The following is a 22,658-nucleotide window of genomic DNA, read 5'->3' as shown; positions in this document are numbered from 1 at the left end:
GGGCAGCATCTGAGCTGAGTGTCTGGTGATGAGGTGTGGCTAGAGTGAAAAGCCATTTGGACAGAAGGCATAGCCTAGTGAAGCTCAGCTGTACGGCCAAGGGCAGATAGCTACTGCAGTCAGTCTGGGCATTAGAGCTGTGTTAGGTTTCTGGACAGTCATAGCCAAGTCCCTAAACATGGTAATCCCACATCCCTTGTGGCAAGAACTGATAATAGACAAGCCAGTGTCCCCGTTATTACATTTCACCATAGCACTCAGCCACCAACACTAAGCTATTCCCTTTCAAAGCACAATTAGCATCTGTCTTAGGAAATGCAAGTTTAGAGGATGTCAACATATGTGAATGAAGTGGACTTTTACCACTTACATAGCCAGTGAATGATATTAGATGTTAAACAAAGGCCATTATGACTAAGTGGTAGTGACCTAAGGGAAGAGTATTTTCTGTTTTGTTTTTTGTTTGTTTGGGTACCAGGGATTGGGATTGAACTCAGGGGTGCTTAACTACTGAGCCATATCCCCAACCTGTTTTCTTTTTGTGTTTTGAAGGATCTCTCTAAGTTGCTTAGGGCCTCACTAAGTTGCTGAGGCTGGCTTTGAACTTGCAGTCCTGCCTCATCATCTCTAGCCATTGAGATTACAGGCATGTGCCACCTTGCCCACCAGGAAGAGTGTTTTGCAGGTATGGAGCCTTGCTGAGATTTTCAAGCAGCCTTTGAGAATCTAAATCTTCAATCTTAGCAGGAAAAATTCCAAATGGACCTGATGCTGACTTTAGGGTCTGTGGTTTCCCAGTATGACCTATTTTTTTTTTCTCCCCAGTGCTCAGGGCCTTACACAGTACCACTGAGCTATGACACCAACCTCTGACCTAATATTTCACTTAATATTTTAAGGATATGTGATGCCAATATGCTCCTGTTCAAATCTGATCACTTTAGGAGATTACACAGAAGCCTGTAGCCTCAATATCATCTTATTGTGGTTTTCTGACAGGTGCAAAGCAACATCTTATTGTGGTTTTAATTTACATTTCTCTGATGATTGGTGATTTTGAGCATTTTTTTTTCATGTATCTGTTGGCCATTCAAATGTTTATTTATGAACAATGTTTCTTCAGGTCCTTTGTTCTTTTTTTTTTTTTTTTCTTTTTAAAAATACTGGGGACTGAACCCAGGGGTGCTCTGCCACTGAGCTATATCCCCAATCTTTTTTTTCATTTTGAGACAGAGTTTAAGAACTTGTTATCCTCCTGCCTCAGTCTCCCAAGCTACTGGGATTACAGGCATGTACCACCATGCCTAGCTCCTCCTTTATCCATTGTTTAATCAAGTTGTTTTCTTACTATTGAGTTCCATTAAAAAAAAAAACTTTACATTTTTATCATGTCCCACTCACTTATAGAACCCATTAATTCCCCCAAATTTTAACTTAGTACCTACCATGTGCCATGTGTAAGGAAAACTAAAGTGGAAAAAAACAAGTTCTCTGACCTTTGGGAATTTGGTCAAGTAAAAACTAGCTGTCATATTTTTTATGCTTCTTATAAAATGCAGAACACTTGGGTCCAAATAAAGAACCTTGTTTTATCCTCACAACAAACCCTGTGAGGTAGCTAAGATAATTGTCATCATCATTGCAAACAATTTAATATCTGTCTAATATTTTTGAGTCATTAATTAAAATATGGCTTTTTTTTCTTCTTTCTTGATGTCCATGTGGGCATGGACATGAGATCAAAAGGTCTCATTAATTCATTCATGTTTGTGTTCCTACATCAGCCTCCACTCTTGGTGTATTTTCAAAAATTAAGCACTTTTTCTCACTACTTCCTGTTTTTTATGTTATAAATAGATGTTGGAGTTCCCTCCCCACATTCTAGATAATTCATCCTTTGTTTTAAAGTATACATATGGGTATTTATTTGCTATGAAATCCCTAGTAGTAAGTCTTTTAGGAAAGGCCTTACTCATTATAAAAATCATAATACTTAAAATATAAGTCTTTGGTATGGCATAATTTGATATTTGGCATAATTTACAGATTAATTTCTGCCACCTCCATCTTATATCTTTGAATAAATCTTTTACTTACCAAATGAACTCTAATGTTCCTATTGAGTTCTACCTTGTCTTCAAAAACCTTATCTACAATTTAAAAATTTTTGCCTTTCTTTGGTGATGGTAGGTGACCCTAATTGACTGTTTTACTGAAATTAAATAAGAATATCCTGAATTTGTCTGTATAATAATCAAAATAGTAAGTCACACAGAATCCAGACTTTGTCCCGTGGTTTCTACAGATTTGCATGATTGCTAAACCACTAGTTACTGCTGGTTCCTTATGAGCCTATAGGCAGCTGTTTGCAGATGTCCAGCAGTGATCCGATCATCTGCTCACATTTTTTAATCAGAATGTTCTGTGGTTTGACATTAAATCCTTACTAAAGATCAAGTAGATTATTCCATTTTTCTCTTCAAATCTTAATACTGCATTATAGGAAGAAATTTAGGTTGCTATAGCAAAATTTCTCTTATATTCTACCCAGTAGTTTGATTGTTAATTACTGGTTACCATCATCATTGATAATGAACAGGGCTTGTCAGAGGACTTCCCAGTAAACAGCAAATGATGCTGGTTTCTTTCAGTTTTCTAAGAAGTCTGTGTTCTTGTCACCAAGTCATGCTTGTGTGAACAGATTTTATTTGAACCTGTTTTTCTCTCATGTGACAGATACTGTACAGTTAGTTGTTCAAAGGTGACCTTTTTTAGGGGGAGGTAGTGCTGGGGATGGAACCCAGGGATACTCTACCACTGAGATACATCTCCTACCTTTTTTATTTTTGAAACAGGGTCTCACTAAGTTGTCCAAGCTGCCTTTCAACTTGTCATCCTCCTGTCTCAGCCTCTCAAGTAGCCACAAATATAAGCTTACACCACCTCAGCCAGCCAAAGGTGACTTTTTAAAGACTGATAGAGTCACAAAACAAGGAGAGCTTCTCATGATCATCCTTATGTTCCTAGCTTTCCTTTACCCTCACTTATTCACCCCCCCTCTTCATTTTTAAGCAGTCACTTAAGATTTGACTCCTGAATTTATTCTTTTAAACTTTTCATTTTCCTAAATTGTTTATTTAATTTGCCTTTCCATTTCTGATGCTTCATTTTAATTGCCTTCAATTTCTTGGTATCCTTTCTAGAGACTAGAATAGTTATAGCTCTCAGTTGATTTGTGTGAATAAAAGGAAACACAGACCCAGATAACTCAAAACTAATTTGTTTGACTTTGGATTTTAAGATGATTTTGCACCAGATTTGCATTCCCACTTGGCTTTTTATTTAAGCTGTTATTATGATCAGTTGACATTCCTTAAGCATGTACCAACTGGCTGATGGAATGCATAGAAAGTCCTGAGCAAGCTGAGCTAGAATGGAAAGTTGGCTGTAGATGATACACTCGTGGATCATTGAAAATTGATTATAGTTTGTTTCCATGCCCAGAAAACTGCTATACCAGTTTGGGAGACACAGCTCTACTGGTCTTCATTTTGTGGAACTTAACATTCTAATATAGTGGGTTTGTTTTACAAAGAAATTTCTAAGATATTTCAAGTAAGTATAAAAATGAGTGTTTGGAGAATTTATGCCTCAGTAGTTTTTTAATTGTTTAAGTTCTATATTTAGTTCTTATATATTCTTCTGTTTCTTTCCCGTATTTTAACTGCAGCTTACACTTTTATTTCAACATCTCAGTAAAAACTGTCTTGGTTCACACACATTGATGTTCCATGATCTTTGATAATTCGTGTGGTTAGCCTCTGAATTATGAGCAGTAGAACAAGATTTACTATATCCTCACTCAGGAATTCATTAGCAAGAGTTCCAGAGGCCATAGCAGTAGAAAAACTACCTGATTTTTTTCCCCCTTAGTTTGGAAGGTGATGATGTTTCAGGGTCAGAGTACATAATTATGAGAAATGTTATTCTCCCATTTGGCAGAAAGGCCCTGCAGAAGTTTATGCTGGAGAATTTCGGGTGGGAAGTGGTGAACGCTCAACATTCTTAGGATAAAATAGTGAGCAATCCTCTTTCATTCCTTCCGCCTCTCTAGTATCGGCCTGTTCCTACTTTCTTTATACATTGAAGAAGTGACAGCTTTTCTTTCTTTATTTTTTTTTAATTTTTTGCCTCTTAATGATAGAAAATTTCTCTAGGATTTGCTGCACAAATGTCTGTGGAGGAGATAATTTAATGAAAGATCAGGATACACAGACAAAAACCTGGATGGAGTTTCATTTGCTTTGTTCCTCCTCCTCCTCCTCACTACTCATTAGCAGTACTACTTTGGGCAAAGTAGTCAATGTTTCTGAATATCATTTTCCTCATCTGTAAGCTGGTGGTAATTCCTATATCACCATATTCAGATAGGAAAGCATTTTGTAAACTGAAAGCTCTATATGAACATCAGTTGTTAAATTAGTTAAAGACACCTAACAGTACAACCACAGGAGTGGTATCCTGCATCCAGCCTCTGTTATGGACTGCAACTAAGCCATCTTTATCAGTGAGACGACCAACTGACTGAATGCCTGTCCCATTCCTTGCCCTTCCTTGTATGATCTTTATCCCTGAATTCCTTTCACCTCAGTCTTTCTCATACATACACCTTCTTTTCTCTTTGTATTTATAAATCAGAAGGCACCCTTAATCATACCAGGTAAAGTTAATAACCTTGCTGGAGATTATCTTAAGTGAAACTGAAATTAAGAAGAATCAGAATTCTTAAATGAACCCAGAACATGCCTTCAAGGTTTCTGTAAGACTCTTTCTGTGATGTACTGCATTTCAACTTTATTCTGACTCAAATAAGCTTTTGCAGTCTGTACAAGAAAGCCAGGCACACAGCTTTTATTAGAAAATGCATTCTAGTTTATTGTAATTTATATATATATTGTTCATAAACAGGGAACTTCTCAAATTATTTTTTTCCAGTGAAGATGTTTTACCATTTCTGTGGTAATGACAAGAGCATATGGATGGAGCTAAGAATGGTTGATGATCCGCTTTTATTTAGAAACTATCACACTAGTGAATGGAAAGTGGAGAATTGTCTTTAGAATAGTTGTACCCTTTAAGGATCTCTCTTTTGAAGCTAGATCAGATAGATTTTCATAAGCAATTATAATAGACAAAGTTGCCAGATCATATCAGTAGGCTGTATTATTTTAAAGAGCTGGAAGGAGGAGAATAATCAGATGACTTCTTATTTGTGATACCCTAAGACTGGGCTGTGAAACTTTATCTGATTGAGCAAGTTCAGGGTAAGAAGATGTACATGTTGGTAGATAAGCAAGTGCTTCAGTTCCTCAGTGACCCAGGAAGTGGCCTTCCCACGAGAGATCATAAACTGTTGAGTTGCTGAAAAGACCTTTTTTTAAAGATGTCAGTACTAATAAGAATTTTTTTTTAATGTGAGTTATACAAAAAGAAGCAGATGTGTTATATTAAAAGGATGGTGAATAGTTTAAAAGCATAGTATTAGGAATATGAAGGTAAATAGCAGGAGAAATGTATTTTAAAAGAGAAAAAAATTGGTAGGGTGAGTAGGGAAGGATGAAGTAGAAGACTGCTATCTTTTATTGTTGTCTTTTAAATGTTTGAAATGTTTGTCTTTTTAAGCTATAAGCATGCTTTACTTTGATAAGATAAAAATTAGTATAAACTAACAAAATACTAATATCACATCAGGATTATGTAAGTAGTATGCAGTAATACTATACAGTATAATTAAATGTTTTAATATAGAATATATAAATTATTCAGTTTTAAAACTGATTAGATTTATGGTTCTGTCTCTGAACTATTTTGTTTCCAACTTCATACCTCTTTATCTTAACTTTATTATTTACATATCACAATAATATTTAGGGTAGGGATTATCTTCCTATGTTGCTACTCATAGCACAGTATCTTACACACAGTTAAATCTCAGAATATGGTTAGTAAGTAAGTATGTTTTCTGGAGTTTTTTTTTTTTTTTTTTTTTAAGAGAGAGTGAGAGATGGGGGAGGGGGAGAGAGAGAGAATTTTATATTTATTTTTTAGTTTTCGGCGGACACAACATCTTTGTTTGTATGTGGTGCTGAGGATCCAACCCGGGCTGCACGCATGCCAGGCGAGCGCGCTACCGCTTGAGCCACATCCCCAGCCCTGGAGTTTATTTTTAATCTCTTTAAAATTATACATATCAAATTATTATGTATAAGTTATACATAATAATACATATTAATTGTAGAAAAAATAAAATACAGAGAAGCAAACAACAAAAAATCACCCCAAGGTAATCTTAACAATGTTCCTCCAAATGGTTTCTTATGCATTTAAATATGTTTAAAATAAGATTATTCTATACATAACTGTTTTGTAACCAGCTTTATATATTGAGTATGTATAAAGGAATGTCATTATAGGAATGTCTATAATCTTAGGAATGTTTTTCTGTGTCAATTATTCCTTCATGTTTATTTTACTGACTGCCTACTCCTCTCCAAATGTGGCAGTTCTGTGGTTTATTTAACCAATCTTTTATTAGTAAATATTTAAGTTTTCTGTTCTTTGTCAACAAGGTATTTAATGAGTATCCTTATACATATAGTTTTCATACTTACTTGAATATTTTCTTAAGATAAAGTGGAATTTTAGGTCAACAGGTATGTAGTATTCTTAAGGCTCTTTATCATGTGGTCAAATTGTTCTCAAAATATTCTGTCACCACTAATAGAGAAAAGAGTACTCATTTATCTACTCCCTCACTAACTAATGAGCAGAAACATTAATCATTATATGGTTAATTGGAGATTCCTTAAATAATAGTGAATTTAAACATTTTAAGCATAGGATACATGCAACTTAGTGAGAACTTCATTAACTTAACCAGACCCTATCTAAAAATTTAGAAACAGCCTTGGGATATAGCTCAAAGGTAAAGTGCTCCCCTGGGTTAAATCCCCAGTAGCAAAAAGAAAAAATTCTTATGTTAAGGATAAATAATTGAATTGTCTAATATTGCAAATACTTTTTCCAATTCGTTATTTTATTCTCATTTTCTTTTTAGTATTTTTCACTTCATATAAAAGGGTTCTTTTTTATTTTGTATTCAAAACTGTTCACCACTAAAAAAGAAAAAAGTATTCCCCCAGCAATTATGCTTTAAAAGTCAGTTTCTTTCCCATACATGAGAAATGAGTTGATTTTCATAACTTAGTGGAGTGAGTGCATCTCAAATTTCTTCCTCTTTCCCATCAGGAAAGCAATAGAAGAACTGCTAAAGGAGGCAAAGCGTGGGAAAACTAGAGCAGAAACAATGGGACCTATGGGTTGGTAAGTTCTTGAGTGATCTTTATTAAAACTCAAAAATATATTAACAAGAAAAGCCTTAGCAGAAAATATCCATATATGAATCTGCAACAGAGAGCAGGAATATACAAGGTTGTATGTGGAGGAAATCACCCAGAGGCGAGTGTGGATTAAGAACACTGCTGAGGACTGAATGCTGAGAAGCTCCAGCCACTGGATGTGGGCGGCAGGGTGTGTATGGAAGATGTGCATTATGGTTTTATCATCCCTTTTGTTCACAAATTCCCAAGATTCAAGATAAACACTGTGCCCAAAGGCACCTGTGTAAAAGCAGTATTATATTAGAGTTCATCATTAAAGAATTTCTGTTGTAATTATAGTTCTTAGTAAGTTACAGGTTATCTTAAAATATGATTTTTAACTCTAAACATTTGATTGTATACAATTTGGTGAAGGAGAATAAAGTTCACACTGGCAGTTGCTATACAAAATAGAGCTTGTTCAAACTTAATAAAGTGTGTGGCTCAGTGGTAAGCACCCCAAGTTTAATCCCCAGTAACAAAAGTAAAAAATAAAACTTACAGTTTTATGTTGGCAATGAGTACTATGAATCTTTTTCCTTGAAGTGACAGGCTCACTCATGTCTAGATAATCAGCTACTTCACTTTGTAGCAGTCAAACAAGTACTTTTCTTTCATGCAACCATCATTCTTCATAAATAGCACAAGTGCTTTACGTGTACTTCCCACTTAACATACGGTGTTACTGTCTTGATTCTTGGTATAAGTTTTATTCATTGCTTTTACATCTTTAGTGCACATATCAACCTCAACCCTGCGGGGAAAAAGTGAATAACATCAAAACTATGAAAACAAATTTGTAGATCCCTTGGTGAGACCTGAAGGACCCCCAGTTCCACGTATCATATTTAGAGAACTGCTGCTCTAAGAGGTTTCAGCAAGCAGATGTAACAAAACAAGAAAAATAACAAAGCATAGCAAGGAGTGGTGTTGCACATCAGTAATCCCAGTGACTCAGGAGGCTATATGGGCTGTGAAAAGAGGTCTAGACCCAGGACAACCACAGCTTACGTCTTCTTACTGGTGCTGAGATAAAGCGCATGTACCCTATATTCTACTCGTCCTGGGGTAACACCTGGGTTCCATCTATTTAAATTTGTGGGTGGATTTGTGTGTTCCCAAATTTATCTGTATATTTTAAATCACTTTGAGAGCTTCAAAAACTACTAATACATATGTCCCACATTCAGTTATTATAAGGCATGACTAGACTTTGGAGTTCTAAAGATATCCAGGTGATAGGGCTGGGGCTGGGGCTCAGCAGTAGAGTACTCACCTAGCATGTGCGAGGAGCTAGGTTCCATCATCAGCACTACATAAAAATAAATAAATAAAAATGAAGATATTATGTCCAACTACAACTAAAAAAAATTTAAAAAATAAAGATATCCAAAAGTGATTCTAAAGTGCACACACATTCTAAAAATAATTTACTAATCCTGGTTGACTGCAAAGAATAACGAAAATGTGCTCTATAGAATACAGAGTGATCCACACCTCTGCCAGAGGTAGACAGTACCTCTGCACTTTAGTAGCCTGACTAGGTGTCCAAGCACCCATCCCTATGGAGTGGACCTCCTTGGACTGATAGTTTGAGGAGTTTTTGTTTGTTTGTAGATTTGTTTGTTTTGTTTGTGGTACTACAGATTGAACCCAGGACCTTGCACATACTAGGCAAGTGCTCTACCACTGAGCTGCATCCCCAGCCCTTTTTTATTTTGAATCAGAGTCTCAATAAATTGTACAGGCTTTCCTTGAACTTGTGATCCTCTTGCCTCAGTTTCCAAGTCACTGGAATTACAGGCATGTGCCACTTATACCCTGGCCCAATCATAAAAAAGATATTCTGTTGCTCACTGGTGGGCCATGTTTATTTTTCTAAACATCTAGAAAACCTTTATAATTGTCCTACAATTTAAAATAGAAGTTAAGTGAGTGACATGGTTTTACTTTGAAAATTCTATAAGAAAGATCTTAGAAAGTTGGTCAGGTGCCAGACAGAGGCTGCTAAACAAAAAAGAAAATGCAAGTGGGGTACCACTTTTTATTTTACAGAGAAAGAGACCATTTGGCGTTGTATGCTTTTTTGGATGTATTTCAGCAAAAGAATCTTTAGAGGCTCTTTGTTGACAGAGACCTTGGGGAAGCTGAAATGTTGACCCATATGACTTCCTTTTTGTCAACAAAAAGGGATTTATAAGCATAAATTTCAGAAAATTTCCTGACTTCATTGTCTTCAAAGCCATTTTTAGTCTGGTCACATTCATTTTAGCTAATCTCCAGCCCAATGTAATTTTTCAGTATTGTCCCAAAGTATGAGCCTTTCATTTTCATTTGTTGTTGTTGTTTGTTTCCATTTTTTCTCTTTACTTAGGAATTGGGGATTACATCCCCAGCACTTTTTATTTTTTATTTTGAGACAGGGTCTTGCTATGCTTGCTTAGGGTCCCACTAAGTTGTTGAAGCTGATCTCAATTTGAGATCTCTATTTGAGAGCCTCCTGCCTATAAGTCCCTTGAATTAAGGCATGTGCCCCTGAGCCACGCTAAGATTTGACCTTTTAAGGAAACAACCACATGCTACCATTGAAATGCTTTGAGGAAGCTGTTGGAATTATTCAGAATAGGTCTAGAGTTTAGGAACTGAGAATGTAACCCCAAATTATTGGAGAAATGCACTTATGGTTAATCTGCTTTAGCTTCACTTTGGTACAAGCACACTAGAACCAGAGAGATTTCCTAGGAGGGTAAAAGGGGGGAGATGGATAATGAAAGTCTTTTATTTTCAATTGAAGAAAATGAGTCTTGTTTTCTTAAGCCAGTTGTTTTAAGGAAAATGACATTCTTGAATGCTTTTCTGTTTTGGTTAAATTCAGTCTAGAGATAGAGAGGAAATAACCCACATTATTCTTCCACTTGATGACGTCAACTTTTCTCCCCCTCTGGCATTGGGGATCAAACCCAGACCCTTGAGCATGCAAAGCATGCATCTTACCACTGAGCCACATCCTCAGCCTTGTCCTCAATTTAATTATTGGAAAGCAAATAATTTCTCCAGTCTTTATCCAGACATACGGTTTTTAAAATTAATTTAAATACTCAACTGCATACCAGTAAGTATATTAAGATGCAAGTATGGACAGCAGTGAAGAATACTCACATTCCATTTTATTCAGGTTTTTTATCAATTTGTGAATACAGAAAAATAAGAAGTGATCACAACACAGTGCTCCTGTGTTAGAATCAATTGGAAGAGAAAGTTGAGCTCGCATCTCAGGTTATGCATAGATGAGGCTCTTGATAGTATTTCAGGGCCAGAGAAATCCAAGTCTTTACTTTATACTTAATATGGGTTAAGTATAACCTATTAAAAGATGTTTGCTAAGGTCCCCAGCTAGCTCTCTGCTGATAGGCTGTGATGTTGCTTTTCTACTCTAGCTTTCTTCTTTGGATTATTGTCTGATGACCCTCTGAAATGCAAGTGCTTACTGCCCCTGCTTTCTACATTCCTGCCATATCCAGTTATGAAAGTGAATCAGAGAGTCCTAAATGTGTTACTGTTAGATCACATATCTATGTAAATTACCTGTGTTGCTAAGGGATTAGAGGCCAAGGAATACAGCCTCACCACAGTCTATACCAGCAAACTACTCTTTACATATCTGCTTCTGAATTTCACCCTCCTCTACCTTTTGTTCCTCTCTGCAGTCTTCTAAAAAGCAGTGAAGAGATATATAGAATGATAGCCTCAGGCTGGGGATATAGCTCAGTTGGTAGAGTGCTTGCCTCAAATGCACCAGGCCCTGGATTAATCCCCATCAATACAAAAACAAAACAAAAAAACCTGGAATGATAGCCTGGTATTTATCTTTACTACAGGGCCTAGCATAATGCATCTATCTGTGTGTGTGTTTGTTTGTGTGTGTAATATACACATCAAATATTTTACATTACTTTTAGGCACAGGGTTGGAGATAGTCATTGAATACCCTCTTTGAGCTTGGGGAAAGGGGTGGATTACTGTATGCAGAGTAATTAAGGGTTAACAGTTTAGTAATGGGGATTATAATATTATAAAAGCATTTCTCAGGTGGCCACACACTGAGACAATTAATTGCCAAATTGTAAACTGCAGCACTATGGATGGTTGTAATAGCTGTGGCAGCATTAAACAACAAAGTGAGTTGTAATTGACCAAAGCCTCAGTCTTTCCAGAGGCATTATTTTAGATTTACATCCATGATAGTTCATGCTAAATGAAATGCTGTTTGCTGATATGGAATGGATTTGGCCATAGAATTAGGGAATGAATTGAAGTGCATTACATGGAATTTTGCTTCCATGACCCCAATATATCTATTTCCCTACCATTTAAAAAAAAAAAAATTTAACCCAGAGGCACTTGCCACTGAGCTACATCCCCAGCCCTTTTTTATTTTTTATTTTGAGACAGGGTTTCACTAATTTGCTTAGAGCCTCACTTAAATTGCTGCAGTTGGCCTCAAACTTTCATTCCTACCTCAGCCTCCCAAATCACTGGGATTACAGGCTTATACCACTACACCAAACTCCATAAAAATTTTTATGAGGCTTAGAATGTAACTCAGTGGTAGAGTGCTTACCTAGCATACGTAAGCTTGGGTCTGATCTCTACCACTGCAAAAGAAAAAAAATAATTTTTATGAATCATAATTTCCCAATGCCTATTACATTTCACTCACCTCAAAGTCAAGTATGTTGAGTCAAGTATTCATCCTTATCCTTAACCATGTCTGTGACTTTCTGCCCTTCTGAGACTAGCCATCCTTTTCTGATCCTGTGTCATATACTTTCCTGTAGTTGCTTCCCTGGCTGCTCTGTTAATCAGCCATCTTCTTAGACAGCAATGAGCCTTCCTCTGTCCTGTTCCTTCTGCCCTAGCCAGACTAGTGTTGCCAGGTCTATAAAGTAGATGCTGGTATAGAGACTAAACGAAGTAACATCGGTAATGTACTAGCGCAGTGATTGCTTTCTAAGTATATATCATCATTGTTATTATTCTACCTAAAATCCAATGGCTAGTGATTATATATCACTATTTAATTGATCATATTTATAAAGCTATTTTAGAAGCCAAAAGTAGCCATTCTTCAATGGGAGACCCAAAAATATTAAAATAAAAAAAATTGCCTTTTATTTTCCACTTTCTGTCCTCTAGATTTCTTTATAGCTTATTTTTTTAAATATTTATTCTTTAGTTTTAAGTGGACACAATACCTTTATTTACATTTATGTGGTGCTGAAGATCAAACTCAGTGCCTCAAGCATGCTAGGCGAGCACTCTACCACTTAGCCACAACCCCAGCCCTCTTTATAGCTTACTTTATTTCTTAAGTGTTTTTTTGTTTTCCCAATACTGGAGATTGAACTCCGGGGTACTCTACCACTGAACTATAGACCCAGCCCTTTTTATTTCATTCCATTTACCCAAACTGACCTTAAACTTGTGATCCTTTTGCCAGAGCAGCTGAGTTCATGTTATTGCATCCCAGATTTTGTTTTTCATAAGTTGAGTATGATAACAACATAGAGCAAGTGCCTTATTTTTGCAAAAGATCGTATATGGTGTATCCACTCAAAAAAAAAAAAAAAGTGAAAAGCTTATAATTCTAGCCCTAATCCATCTTGGTCTCTGATGGCAGACTTTCTAGAAATTCTCCTCTCCTATAGCATGTGAGACCCTCCGTCACAACTTCTGGGATGACACATTTGACCTTCAAGGGAATTGTTTAAACATAAGCCAAGTATAGTGGCTTATGCCCAGTATCAGCTACTTAAGAGGCTGAAGCAGGAGGATCACTTGAGCACACAAGTTTGAGACCAGCTTTGGCAACATAGGAGATCCTGTCTAAATAAATACCCCCAGTACTAGGAGTTAAACTCAGGGGTGTACTACCACTGAGCCACATTCCTACTCCATTTTACTGTTTTATTGGGCAGGGTTTCACTTTGCCCAGGCTGGACTCAAATTTAAAATTCTCCTGACTCAAATTCCCAGGTTCCTGGGACTACAGGCATGTTCTACCATACCCAGCTATAGGTAATAAATTTTTAAAAAACAAAGTTTGTGAGGTGGTGTAATGGTGCATGCCTACAATCCTAGTAGCTCGAGAGATTTAGGCAGGAGGATTACAAGTTCCGAACCAGCCTCAGCAAATTAGTGAGGCCTTCAGCCACTTAGCAAGGCCTTCAGCCACTTAGCAAGACCCTGTCTCAAAATTAAAAAATAAAAAGGGCTGGGGATGTGGCTCAGAGGTCAAGTGCCCCTGGGTTCAATCCCTGGTACCAAAAATATTTTTTTAATAAAAATAAAGCTTAACATAGATAGAACTCTAAACCTTAATTCTGGCTGTGTGTCATAGGTCCTTTCTATAGCAGTAACCAGTCTTATGATATTTAGGCTTTATATCCATTTATATGGTTAACGCCGTAAATCTGGCACTTTCCATATGAGCTAGTATAACTTTCTGGAACCAAAACAAACCAAAAATAAAAATAACTAGCCACTATGAGAAAGTCAGTTGGTTAGGATGGGCTGCAGACAGATAAGTTGGCAGCTGCTCTGCCCTATAGTCTCCTTGGTCCCTCACCCCTTCTCAAGCACAGTCACAGACTTGGTGCCAACACATCTAATAGTCGTGGCCTGTGCTCATCTTATAAGGTTCAAAGGTGATATGGAAAAGGCATGATGGTTTATTGTCTTATACCAGCTTTCTTGTTATCTCAAATTCAGGGAGAAAATGGCAATAAGAGGTAAAAGAGGACAAATACAGGAAATGAAGTAATTTCCTAATGTGAAGAATGAAGGGGATCCTGTTCTCTAGCGGGTACACCTATAGCAGAGACCCTTAAAACTAGGAGGGACACTAGAGCTCACCTACTACTTCAACCTTTAGTTTACATCTGAGGACAATAGTCCTAGAAAGTTTGCAAAACATGTGGAAATGCAAGTTATAAAGCTCAGAGGTAGTATCTAGTAGCCCATTGACTCTAGTACCAATAGAGAATTAAGATAGCCTAGAAAATGAAACTTTCAGTATGGAAGCCTAACCATTCTAAGTACCAAAACTTTTGAATTTTAACAGTCATTATGAAAACTTCCATGAAATGTCTCATTAGCTTTTAATGATAACTTAAGGTTTTTTTTCTTTTGTTTTTTGGGTTTTTTTCCTTTTCATTAAGAAACATCAGATACTTGGCTATGTATGTGTGTTTTCCAAGGACATTTTATCACAGAGCTATGTCCCTAGCCCTATATATTTTTTATTTTGGAACAGGGTCTTGCTAAATTGCTGAGACTGGCCTCGAAATTTTCCTGTTTTAGCCTCCCTAGTCACTGGGATTATGTGTGTCACCACACCCAGCTCTACTGTGTTCTTGATTAACTTATTATCACAGTTAACTTGAAATTTAATGAAGTTTGGCTATATTCCAGCCACTGTGCTAAATGCTTTATGAATTATAGCATTAAATCCTCACAGTAACTTTAACGTAGATACTCCTATTGTTCCATTTTACAGATGGGGAAAACCAAAGCAGAGAGGAGATAAGTAACTTGTCCATGGTCACACAGCTGATTAAACAGTAAAATTAAGCTATGAGCCAAAGCTAAAATTAACTGTTATGTGTCAGGCATTGTTCTAAGCACTCCATGTGTTCTCATTCATTTTGATCTGCATGCAATCCTTTTAAGATAGTCATTATTAATATCCCCCATTTAGCAGCTAAGAGGCAAGATGGGATTACATAACATGCCTAATGTTCAGTCTGATAGATAGTATGATTCTAGAATGTGTGTGCTCAGTCATTGGGCCATGTAGTATGATTTCTTAGTGTTGGAGCTGACTTTGGGATTCACCAAAATTAATGATTACATTGAAAGCCAGAAACTCTCCCAATTGGTTTCCGAGAATGTTAGCTTTGATGCTGCTCTCTTACACTTGAATATATTCAGCACAAATTTTATAATTTCTTAACAAATTTATTTCTTATATGTACTTTTCCATTGGCTTGCCACTACTCCCCTCTCTCATTGCCCTGTCTTATTTATTAAGAGAGTATTATTTCTAAAATGTATATTGGCATGTTTAGGAGAGGTCTGACTTAAAAATCTCACCCCAAGTAAGCCAAGTCTCTCTAAGCCATCCTTGGATTTTCACCTTGAATGGAATTTCAGGAATAACAAACATTAAAAATTGCATCTTTGGCCAGGCCCGTGACCTACACCTGTCCCAGCAACTCAGGAGGCTAAGGCAAGAGGCTCACAAGTTTGAAGCCAGCCTCAGCAACTTGGTGATATGCTATCCCCAAATTTTAAAAATAATAAAGGTCTGGAGATGCAGATCAGCAAGAGAGTACCCCTGGGTTAAATCCTTAGTGTGTGTGTGTGTGTGTGTGTGTCTCACACACACACACACAATTTGCATCTTTGAAGGGGAACTGTTATTCATTGTTGATGGGAATAAAAATTAGTACACCCATTATGGGAAATAAATGGAAGTTCCTCAAAAAATTAAAAATAGAAACTACCACATGATCCAGCAATCCCACTACTGTGTATATATTCAAAGGAAAAAAATTCAGTGGTCAAAGAGACATCTGCACTACCATGTTTATAGTGGCATAAGATACGGAATCAACCTAAGTGTCTATCTTTTGATGAATGGATTTAAAAAATTTCATGCTTACACACAATGGGATGCTATTCTGCCATTAAAAAATAATTAAAAAAGAATAAAGTCCAGTTATTTGTAGCAACATAGAAGAGCCCTGAGACATCATGTTAAATGAAATGAGCCAGGCACAGATAGATGCCACAAGTTCATAGTCATATGTGGAAGCTAAAAGTGTTGACCTCAGAAGTAGAGTATAGAATAGTGGCTCCCAGAGGCTGGGAAGGGAAGTTGTGGATAATAAGAGAGGTCAGTTAATAGGTTAAAAAAAAAAAAAGAAAGAAACAGGGTAAACAAAGTCTAATTGTCTATATACTAGGGTGACTGTAGTTGGTAATTTATTATATATTTCAAAAGAGCTGGAAGAGAAGATTTTGAATAATTCTACAACAGAGAAATAAAATGCTTGAGGTGATAGATAAGCTAATATTCTGATTTGATATTTAGATTTTGTATACAATGTTTGATACATGTATCAAAGTATCACTGTACCCCAGTTACATGCAATATTTGTGTGTCACACTTTTTAAAATTACATCTTTGATGTTAAAAGGAGATGTAAATGCTAGTTTTCTTGTGGAATTATTCTAGAAAAACAACTCATTCTCACAACTAGTCTTGTGGTCAGTATGTTGGGTCAGTGGATAATACTATGAACACTGTAGTTCTGTAGCTAAGCTTGGCAAACCTCCAATAAGCACATGGTTTTAAAGATGATCTGACACTGAAAGTCACAGAATCTAGTGGATTTCATCAGCAATTACCATAAGATTTTGTTTTGAGGTCCTGTTGTCCCATCTGGAAATAGTTCACCTTTCCTCATTTTTTAAATCCAGAGAATAATTGATCAGCTTTACCAGTACTGAGATGGCCCACTCCAGAAATTAACCCAGAATTCTTCTGTAGTGGGTCTATTTTCTAACTATTTCTAGGCTTACATATCCAAGAGATAGATGTGGTTGATTTTTTCACAAAAATGATTCTGCTCCTATGGTAAGCAGCAGACCACCCATCCAGAATACTTTCCATATGTGTTCAAAGGGTAGTTTTTTCTTTAGGTTGTCAGTGGCACACCGTTTAGGAACATGCTGGTGCATGGCACTCAGAATTCTGAGTCATTGCTGAATTTGTAACTGCAGTGGCTTGAGTATCTTCAGCAAAGCACTGCCTAGATTCGGTGACATTCCATAAGGCCAGGAAGAAATCATCCCACCCTCTTATCACATGCCCTCCCCATGCTCAGCAGTGTTCCAGTGCTGATGTGCCTCAAGGATGAATCAATGGGCTTTATCTTGGAACTATTAGGGGAGTGTAATGATGGTGCACTTTTTCTGGAAGTTCACCCCAATAGGGCAGGGAGTTCCAGTAGTTTTATACTCTCCCGATTTTTGCATAACTGTGTTTCTTTGCCCTTGTTCCTGCCTTTCTTCTTTACTCCTCTTCTCATTCTGGGGCTCCTAAACTTAAATACTGTCACCACCTCTAAATGTTGCCACTGCTTCTACTATACTCCTCCAGCTTCCTTTTTTCTCAAGTTTTTTTCCTTCCTTATTTTACTTCATTCACTAGTCACTTCCTAGCCTGAGCATTGCTCAGGCATATCTCACAGAGAATAACTTTTGCTTTTCTCAAGTGTTTTCTCTGTCCTTCTAGGCTTAAGAGCTACTTATTTGCAGCATGGAGTATTTTATTTTCTATTTTTTCTGCCTTCTTCCTTTTACTTCCAGATTCAATGTCATTCTGGTTGCCTGAGGTGATCTGACCTCTGAGGCCAGGCTAATAACGGCCTCTTTCATTTCTGCAATACTATACTACACAGTTACTGTAATGGAGTACTATTGGACTGATTTTTTACATACAACTGTTTGTTGACTTACAATAGGGATACAACCTCATAAAACCCATCATAACTGAGTATGGTGGCACACATTCATAATCCTAGTGACTAAGGAGGCTAAGGCAGGAGGATCACAAGTTTAAGACCGGCCTGAGAAATTTAGTGAGACCTATCTTCGAATTTTAAAAAGGCCAAGAGATGTAGCTCAGTGGTAGAGCACCCCTGAGGTTAATCTGTAGCACCACAAAGAAAGAAAGAAAGAAATCACAAGTTGAAAATACAAAAAAAAAAAAAAAGAAAATGTCATAAATCAAAAATGCATTTAATACACTTAGCCTACAGAAAATCATAGATTAGCCTAGCCTACCTTGAATATGCTCAGAACACTTTCATTGGTCTACAACTATATAAAACTTATACTATAATAAAGTTATTATAAAGAATTTTGAATCAGAATTTTAAGTGTAGTTTCAACTAAGTATTGCTTTTGTACTTTTTTTTTTAATACTAGGGATTGAATCAAGGGGCTCTTTAACCACTAAGCCACCTCCCCAGCCTTTTTTTATTTTTTATTTTGAGACAGGGTCTCACTAAGTTGCTTAGGGCCTTGCTAAGTTGCTGAGGCTGGCTTTTAACTTGCCATCCTCCTGCCTCAGCCTCCCAAGCTGCTGGTTTACAAGTGTATGCTACCACACCTGGTGCCTTTGAACCTCTTGAAGTTGAAAAATTAGAATTGAAACCAGAGTTTAGCTATTGTGAATTGTGCTGCTATAAATATTGATGTGGCTGTGTCCCTACAATATGCTGTTTTTAAGTCCTTTAAGTATAGATGGAGGAGAGGGATAGCTGGGTCAAATGATGGTTCCATTCCCAATTTTCTAAGAAATCTCCATACTGCTTTCCAGATTGGCTGCACCAATTTGCATTGCATATTTTCCCCTACATCCTTGCCAACACTTATTGTTGTTTGTATTCATAATATCTGCCATTCTGACTGGAGTGAGAATTGGATTTGCATTTCTCTAATTGCTAGCGATGATGAACATTTTTTCATGTATTTGTTGATTGATTGTATGTCATCTTCTGAAAGGTGTCTGTTCAGGTCCTTGGCCCATTTACCGATTGGGTTATTCAGTTCACAATAGCTAAACTGTGGAACCAGCCTAGATGCCCTTCAATAGATGACTGTTTAAAAAAATATGTGGCATACATACACAGTGGAATATTACTCAGCAATAAAAGAGAATAACTAATCATGACATTTGCAGGTAAATGGATGGAGTTGGAGAAGATAATGCAAGTGAAGTTAGCCAATCCCAAAAAAATAAATGCTGAATGTTTTCTCTGATATAAGGAGGCTGACTCATAGTGGGTAGGGAGTGGGAGCATGGGAGGAATAGACAAACTCTAGATAGGGCAGAGGGTTATAAATGATGGTGGAATGTGATGGTTATTATTATCCAAAGTACATGTATGAAGATACAAATTGGTGTGAATATACTTTGTACACAACCAGAGATATGAAAAAATGTGTTCTATATGTGGAATAAGAATTACAGTGCATTCCACTGTAAATAAAAATAATAAAATTTTAAAAAGAATTGAAACCAGAGTAAGTCAGAGACCGTCTGTGTTGTGTGAATTAAAGTTTTATAGAAAGATGGATATTATTCATTTTTGTTTAATACCAGTCACCCTGAATAATATGATTTTTAGGGACCAGCATTGTCCTAAAATAGCCCATCATACGGCAGACTGGTCATGGCCAAGAGAAATATGCAGGTTTTCATTTATTTAGGGTCTTCTCCAAATGAATGTATAATTACACCTGAAAAAAAAATACGAAATAAGTACTGTAGTAAATATCTAAGCATATAAATTGGCAATTTAATTATTTACAGTCTCTTTCCCAGGTGAACTTGAATCATGAAGCTACTTCCATGCAGAAACTTTTTGAGAGATTATTACATAGTTAAGGGCCCTGTGCATTTTTTTTTCTTTCTAGAGGTCATTTGAATCCTGTATTTAAGATATACCAGAATGTACTTGGTTTTCATTTTCATTCTTTGATAATAAAAAACAATAAATTTAACTGGAAATTTAACTATAATCAAATCAGGCATTTTTATGGAGAAAATGTTAAATGATTCTACTAATTTGCATTGTTGTTAATACCTATACATAAAATTTCATAAGAAATTTAGTCCCAGGACAAAAGGTCGAGAGGGTGCACCCTGTCCAGTCAGATTGCCTCAGGAATTCTAAGTCTTTACTTTCCCCTGTACTCGGAGTTTACACTAGGTGGCATGCAAGGAAAGCTGAACAAACTCAGGAACTTGATTCTGTAAAGCATAGTTCTTTGGTACTAATCATGATAGTGGGTTCAGCTTGAAAGTCAGTTCTTATTTATGATGGTTTCCCTTTTCTCATCCTCCTCCCCACCCCACCCCACAGGATGAAGTGTCCTCTTGCTGGCACAAATAAAAGATTCTTAATCAACACAATCAAGAACACATTGCCTTCCCATAAAGAGCAAGAGCATGAACAAAAAGAAGGCAATAAGGAACCTGTGAAAAGCCAGGACCAGAAAGAAGCAAACCCGAAGAAGCACAGAAGCCATCCCTACAAGCACAGCTTGCACACTCGAGGCTCGGTGGGGTACTCCCCCCCAAGAAAGCGGGGCACCCGGGACAAGTGTGACCCGCGGCCCAGCAGGCGGTGAGGCTGAGTGGGAGGGGCCGGCCCACGCCAGCTGAGCCCGCACTGCCCTGGGACTGGGGTGTGCGAGGACAGGTGAGCCGGCAGTGCAGATGCCTAAGAGCCATCTTCCCAGTAGGTCCTTTGTTGTTTTTAAAGGTGGCTGTTGGTGGCAGATGAAAAATGACCTTAAGACTCATCGAGGAATAATTACAAAGGGACTTGCTCTGAAGATGTCTTGGCATATATGGGCTGCTTTGGCAGTGTAGTATGCATCTGTGTTACTTTTATCCTATTTTGTTTGGAAGTTAGTTTCAAAACCTGTAAATCTAGAATTTAAAGTTTTCAGATTGTTAAAACTAGTCCCAGTTTTTTGATGTGCTGCACTTTTGGTCATTTCTCAAAATTTCTCAAAAATAAAATACTTATAAATCCAATGCTTTACTTTTATGGATGTCAAATTCAAATTTTAGAAATCATCTGACCATATTTTATATCATGAAAACGTATAGCCCTCCAAGGGCTGGAAACCCACCATGAAATTTAGTGATTGTCACCAGAGGCCTGACTCTGGGAATCCATCAAATCAGGTCTGGCTGCTCACCCCCCCCCCAAAAAAAAAAAAAAAAAAGTCATGGTCAAAAGCATGAAAGGAACTTGAATCAGTGTGGCTACACCGGGAAGCCAAGGGGACTCATATCCTTGGCCCTGTCCTTGAGAGGGTGTCAATGACTGAGATTTTATAGAAAAGGGGATAAGCCAGGTGTGGTGGTGCACATTTGTAATCCCAGCAGCTTGGAAAGCTAAGGCAAGAGAATCACGAGTTCAAAACCAGCCTCAGCAAAATCAAGGTGCTAAGTAACTCAGTGAGACCCTATCTCTAAATAAAATACAAGATAGAGCTGGAGATGTGGCTCAGTGGTCAAGTGCCCCTGAGTTCAATCCCCAGTACACCTCCCACACACAAAAAAAAGGTGGGGGGTGCTATAAGGGCAAGGCTTGGGGATTTGCATGGCTGGAAGGTTTCACAGTTGCCAGAGCAGGTGCTCTTGATCAGGTGTGGTCTGTCCATCGTTATCTTAGGATTGGATGGATGCAAAATGGAGGCAGAGATGCCAAGTCTTGACTCCTGTTTTTAGCAGCCGACTGGATATTTGCAGGCAAATGTCCATTCCTCAATCTTGAGGGAACTAGTACATCAGCCAATCTGACTTTGCAGGTTTCTTGGCCCAGTGAAAACTTTTAAACAATCACTGAAGCATATAAGTGAAAAGAGTTAAATATTTAAGCTTAGAAGTAGAATTATCATAATAAATTATAAAGCAGAATAAAAAGGGGAATCAAAGTCTGAAGATACCCAACTAAATCATGTAGGGGATTCTCTTTGTAAATCAGTAAGGATGACTAAAAAAAGTTATTTTCTTCCTTCTACCTAATAGAAGGCCCTTGTCTAAGCTAAGATGCCTGATAGAGGGCTTTAGTGTTAGGCAATCTTGTTTAAGAACCCTTTCTCCATAACTTCTAGACTGTCAAAAGTGCACATCTCAAGTTAGATTTAAAAGTTATTTCCCTTTTAATTGCCCATGCTTGACTATTCTTTGTGACTTTTCTTCCACTTTCATATTAGTACATTAGTCTTTGGTTATACTTCCCTGTTGAGTGTTAAAGGCCTTATAAATAACCCCTGTGTTGGCCAAACCTCTTTCCCTCCTACTATTAAGGTTGGCTGAGACTCTTCAGGGGTTACTTTTAGGAACTTAAGAGAAGCCTCTGGATCCTTGAGTCTTTTTCTTTACCAGTTGTATCATCTGTCAGTTTGGGTCAGGGTCTTGCAAACTACAGTGGCTTCTCCAATGATCCTTCTCTTTGCAAAATGTGTATTGGTTGGCTTCCAGTTCTCTAGGGTCCTCATAATTTCCTTATCAAAAGAACTTATGACTCACCAGAGCTGCAGGGCCCTTAGAGGGGTCCCATC

At 37.3% G+C, this 22,658-nt stretch overlaps 1 protein-coding gene across 1 annotated transcript; it reads left to right on the top strand.

Annotated features, from left to right (window-relative positions):
- Positions 1-560: 560 nt before the first annotated feature.
- On the top strand, positions 561-21,120 carry Polr1d (RNA polymerase I and III subunit D). Its single transcript, XM_040281646.2, has 3 exons — positions 561-685; positions 7,309-7,383; positions 20,441-21,120. The coding sequence occupies exons 2-3, from the start codon at positions 7,367-7,369 to the stop codon at positions 20,706-20,708; spliced, it is 285 nt and encodes a 94-aa protein (XP_040137580.1). The 5' UTR covers positions 561-685; positions 7,309-7,366; the 3' UTR covers positions 20,709-21,120.
- The last annotated feature ends 1,538 nt before the right edge of the window (positions 21,121-22,658 follow it).

This window comes from Ictidomys tridecemlineatus, chromosome 6 (assembly GCF_052094955.1).
Source record: "Ictidomys tridecemlineatus isolate mIctTri1 chromosome 6, mIctTri1.hap1, whole genome shotgun sequence".
NCBI classification, from domain to species: Eukaryota; Metazoa; Chordata; class Mammalia; order Rodentia; family Sciuridae; genus Ictidomys; species Ictidomys tridecemlineatus.
This window is presented reverse-complemented; position numbering and strand designations above follow the sequence as displayed.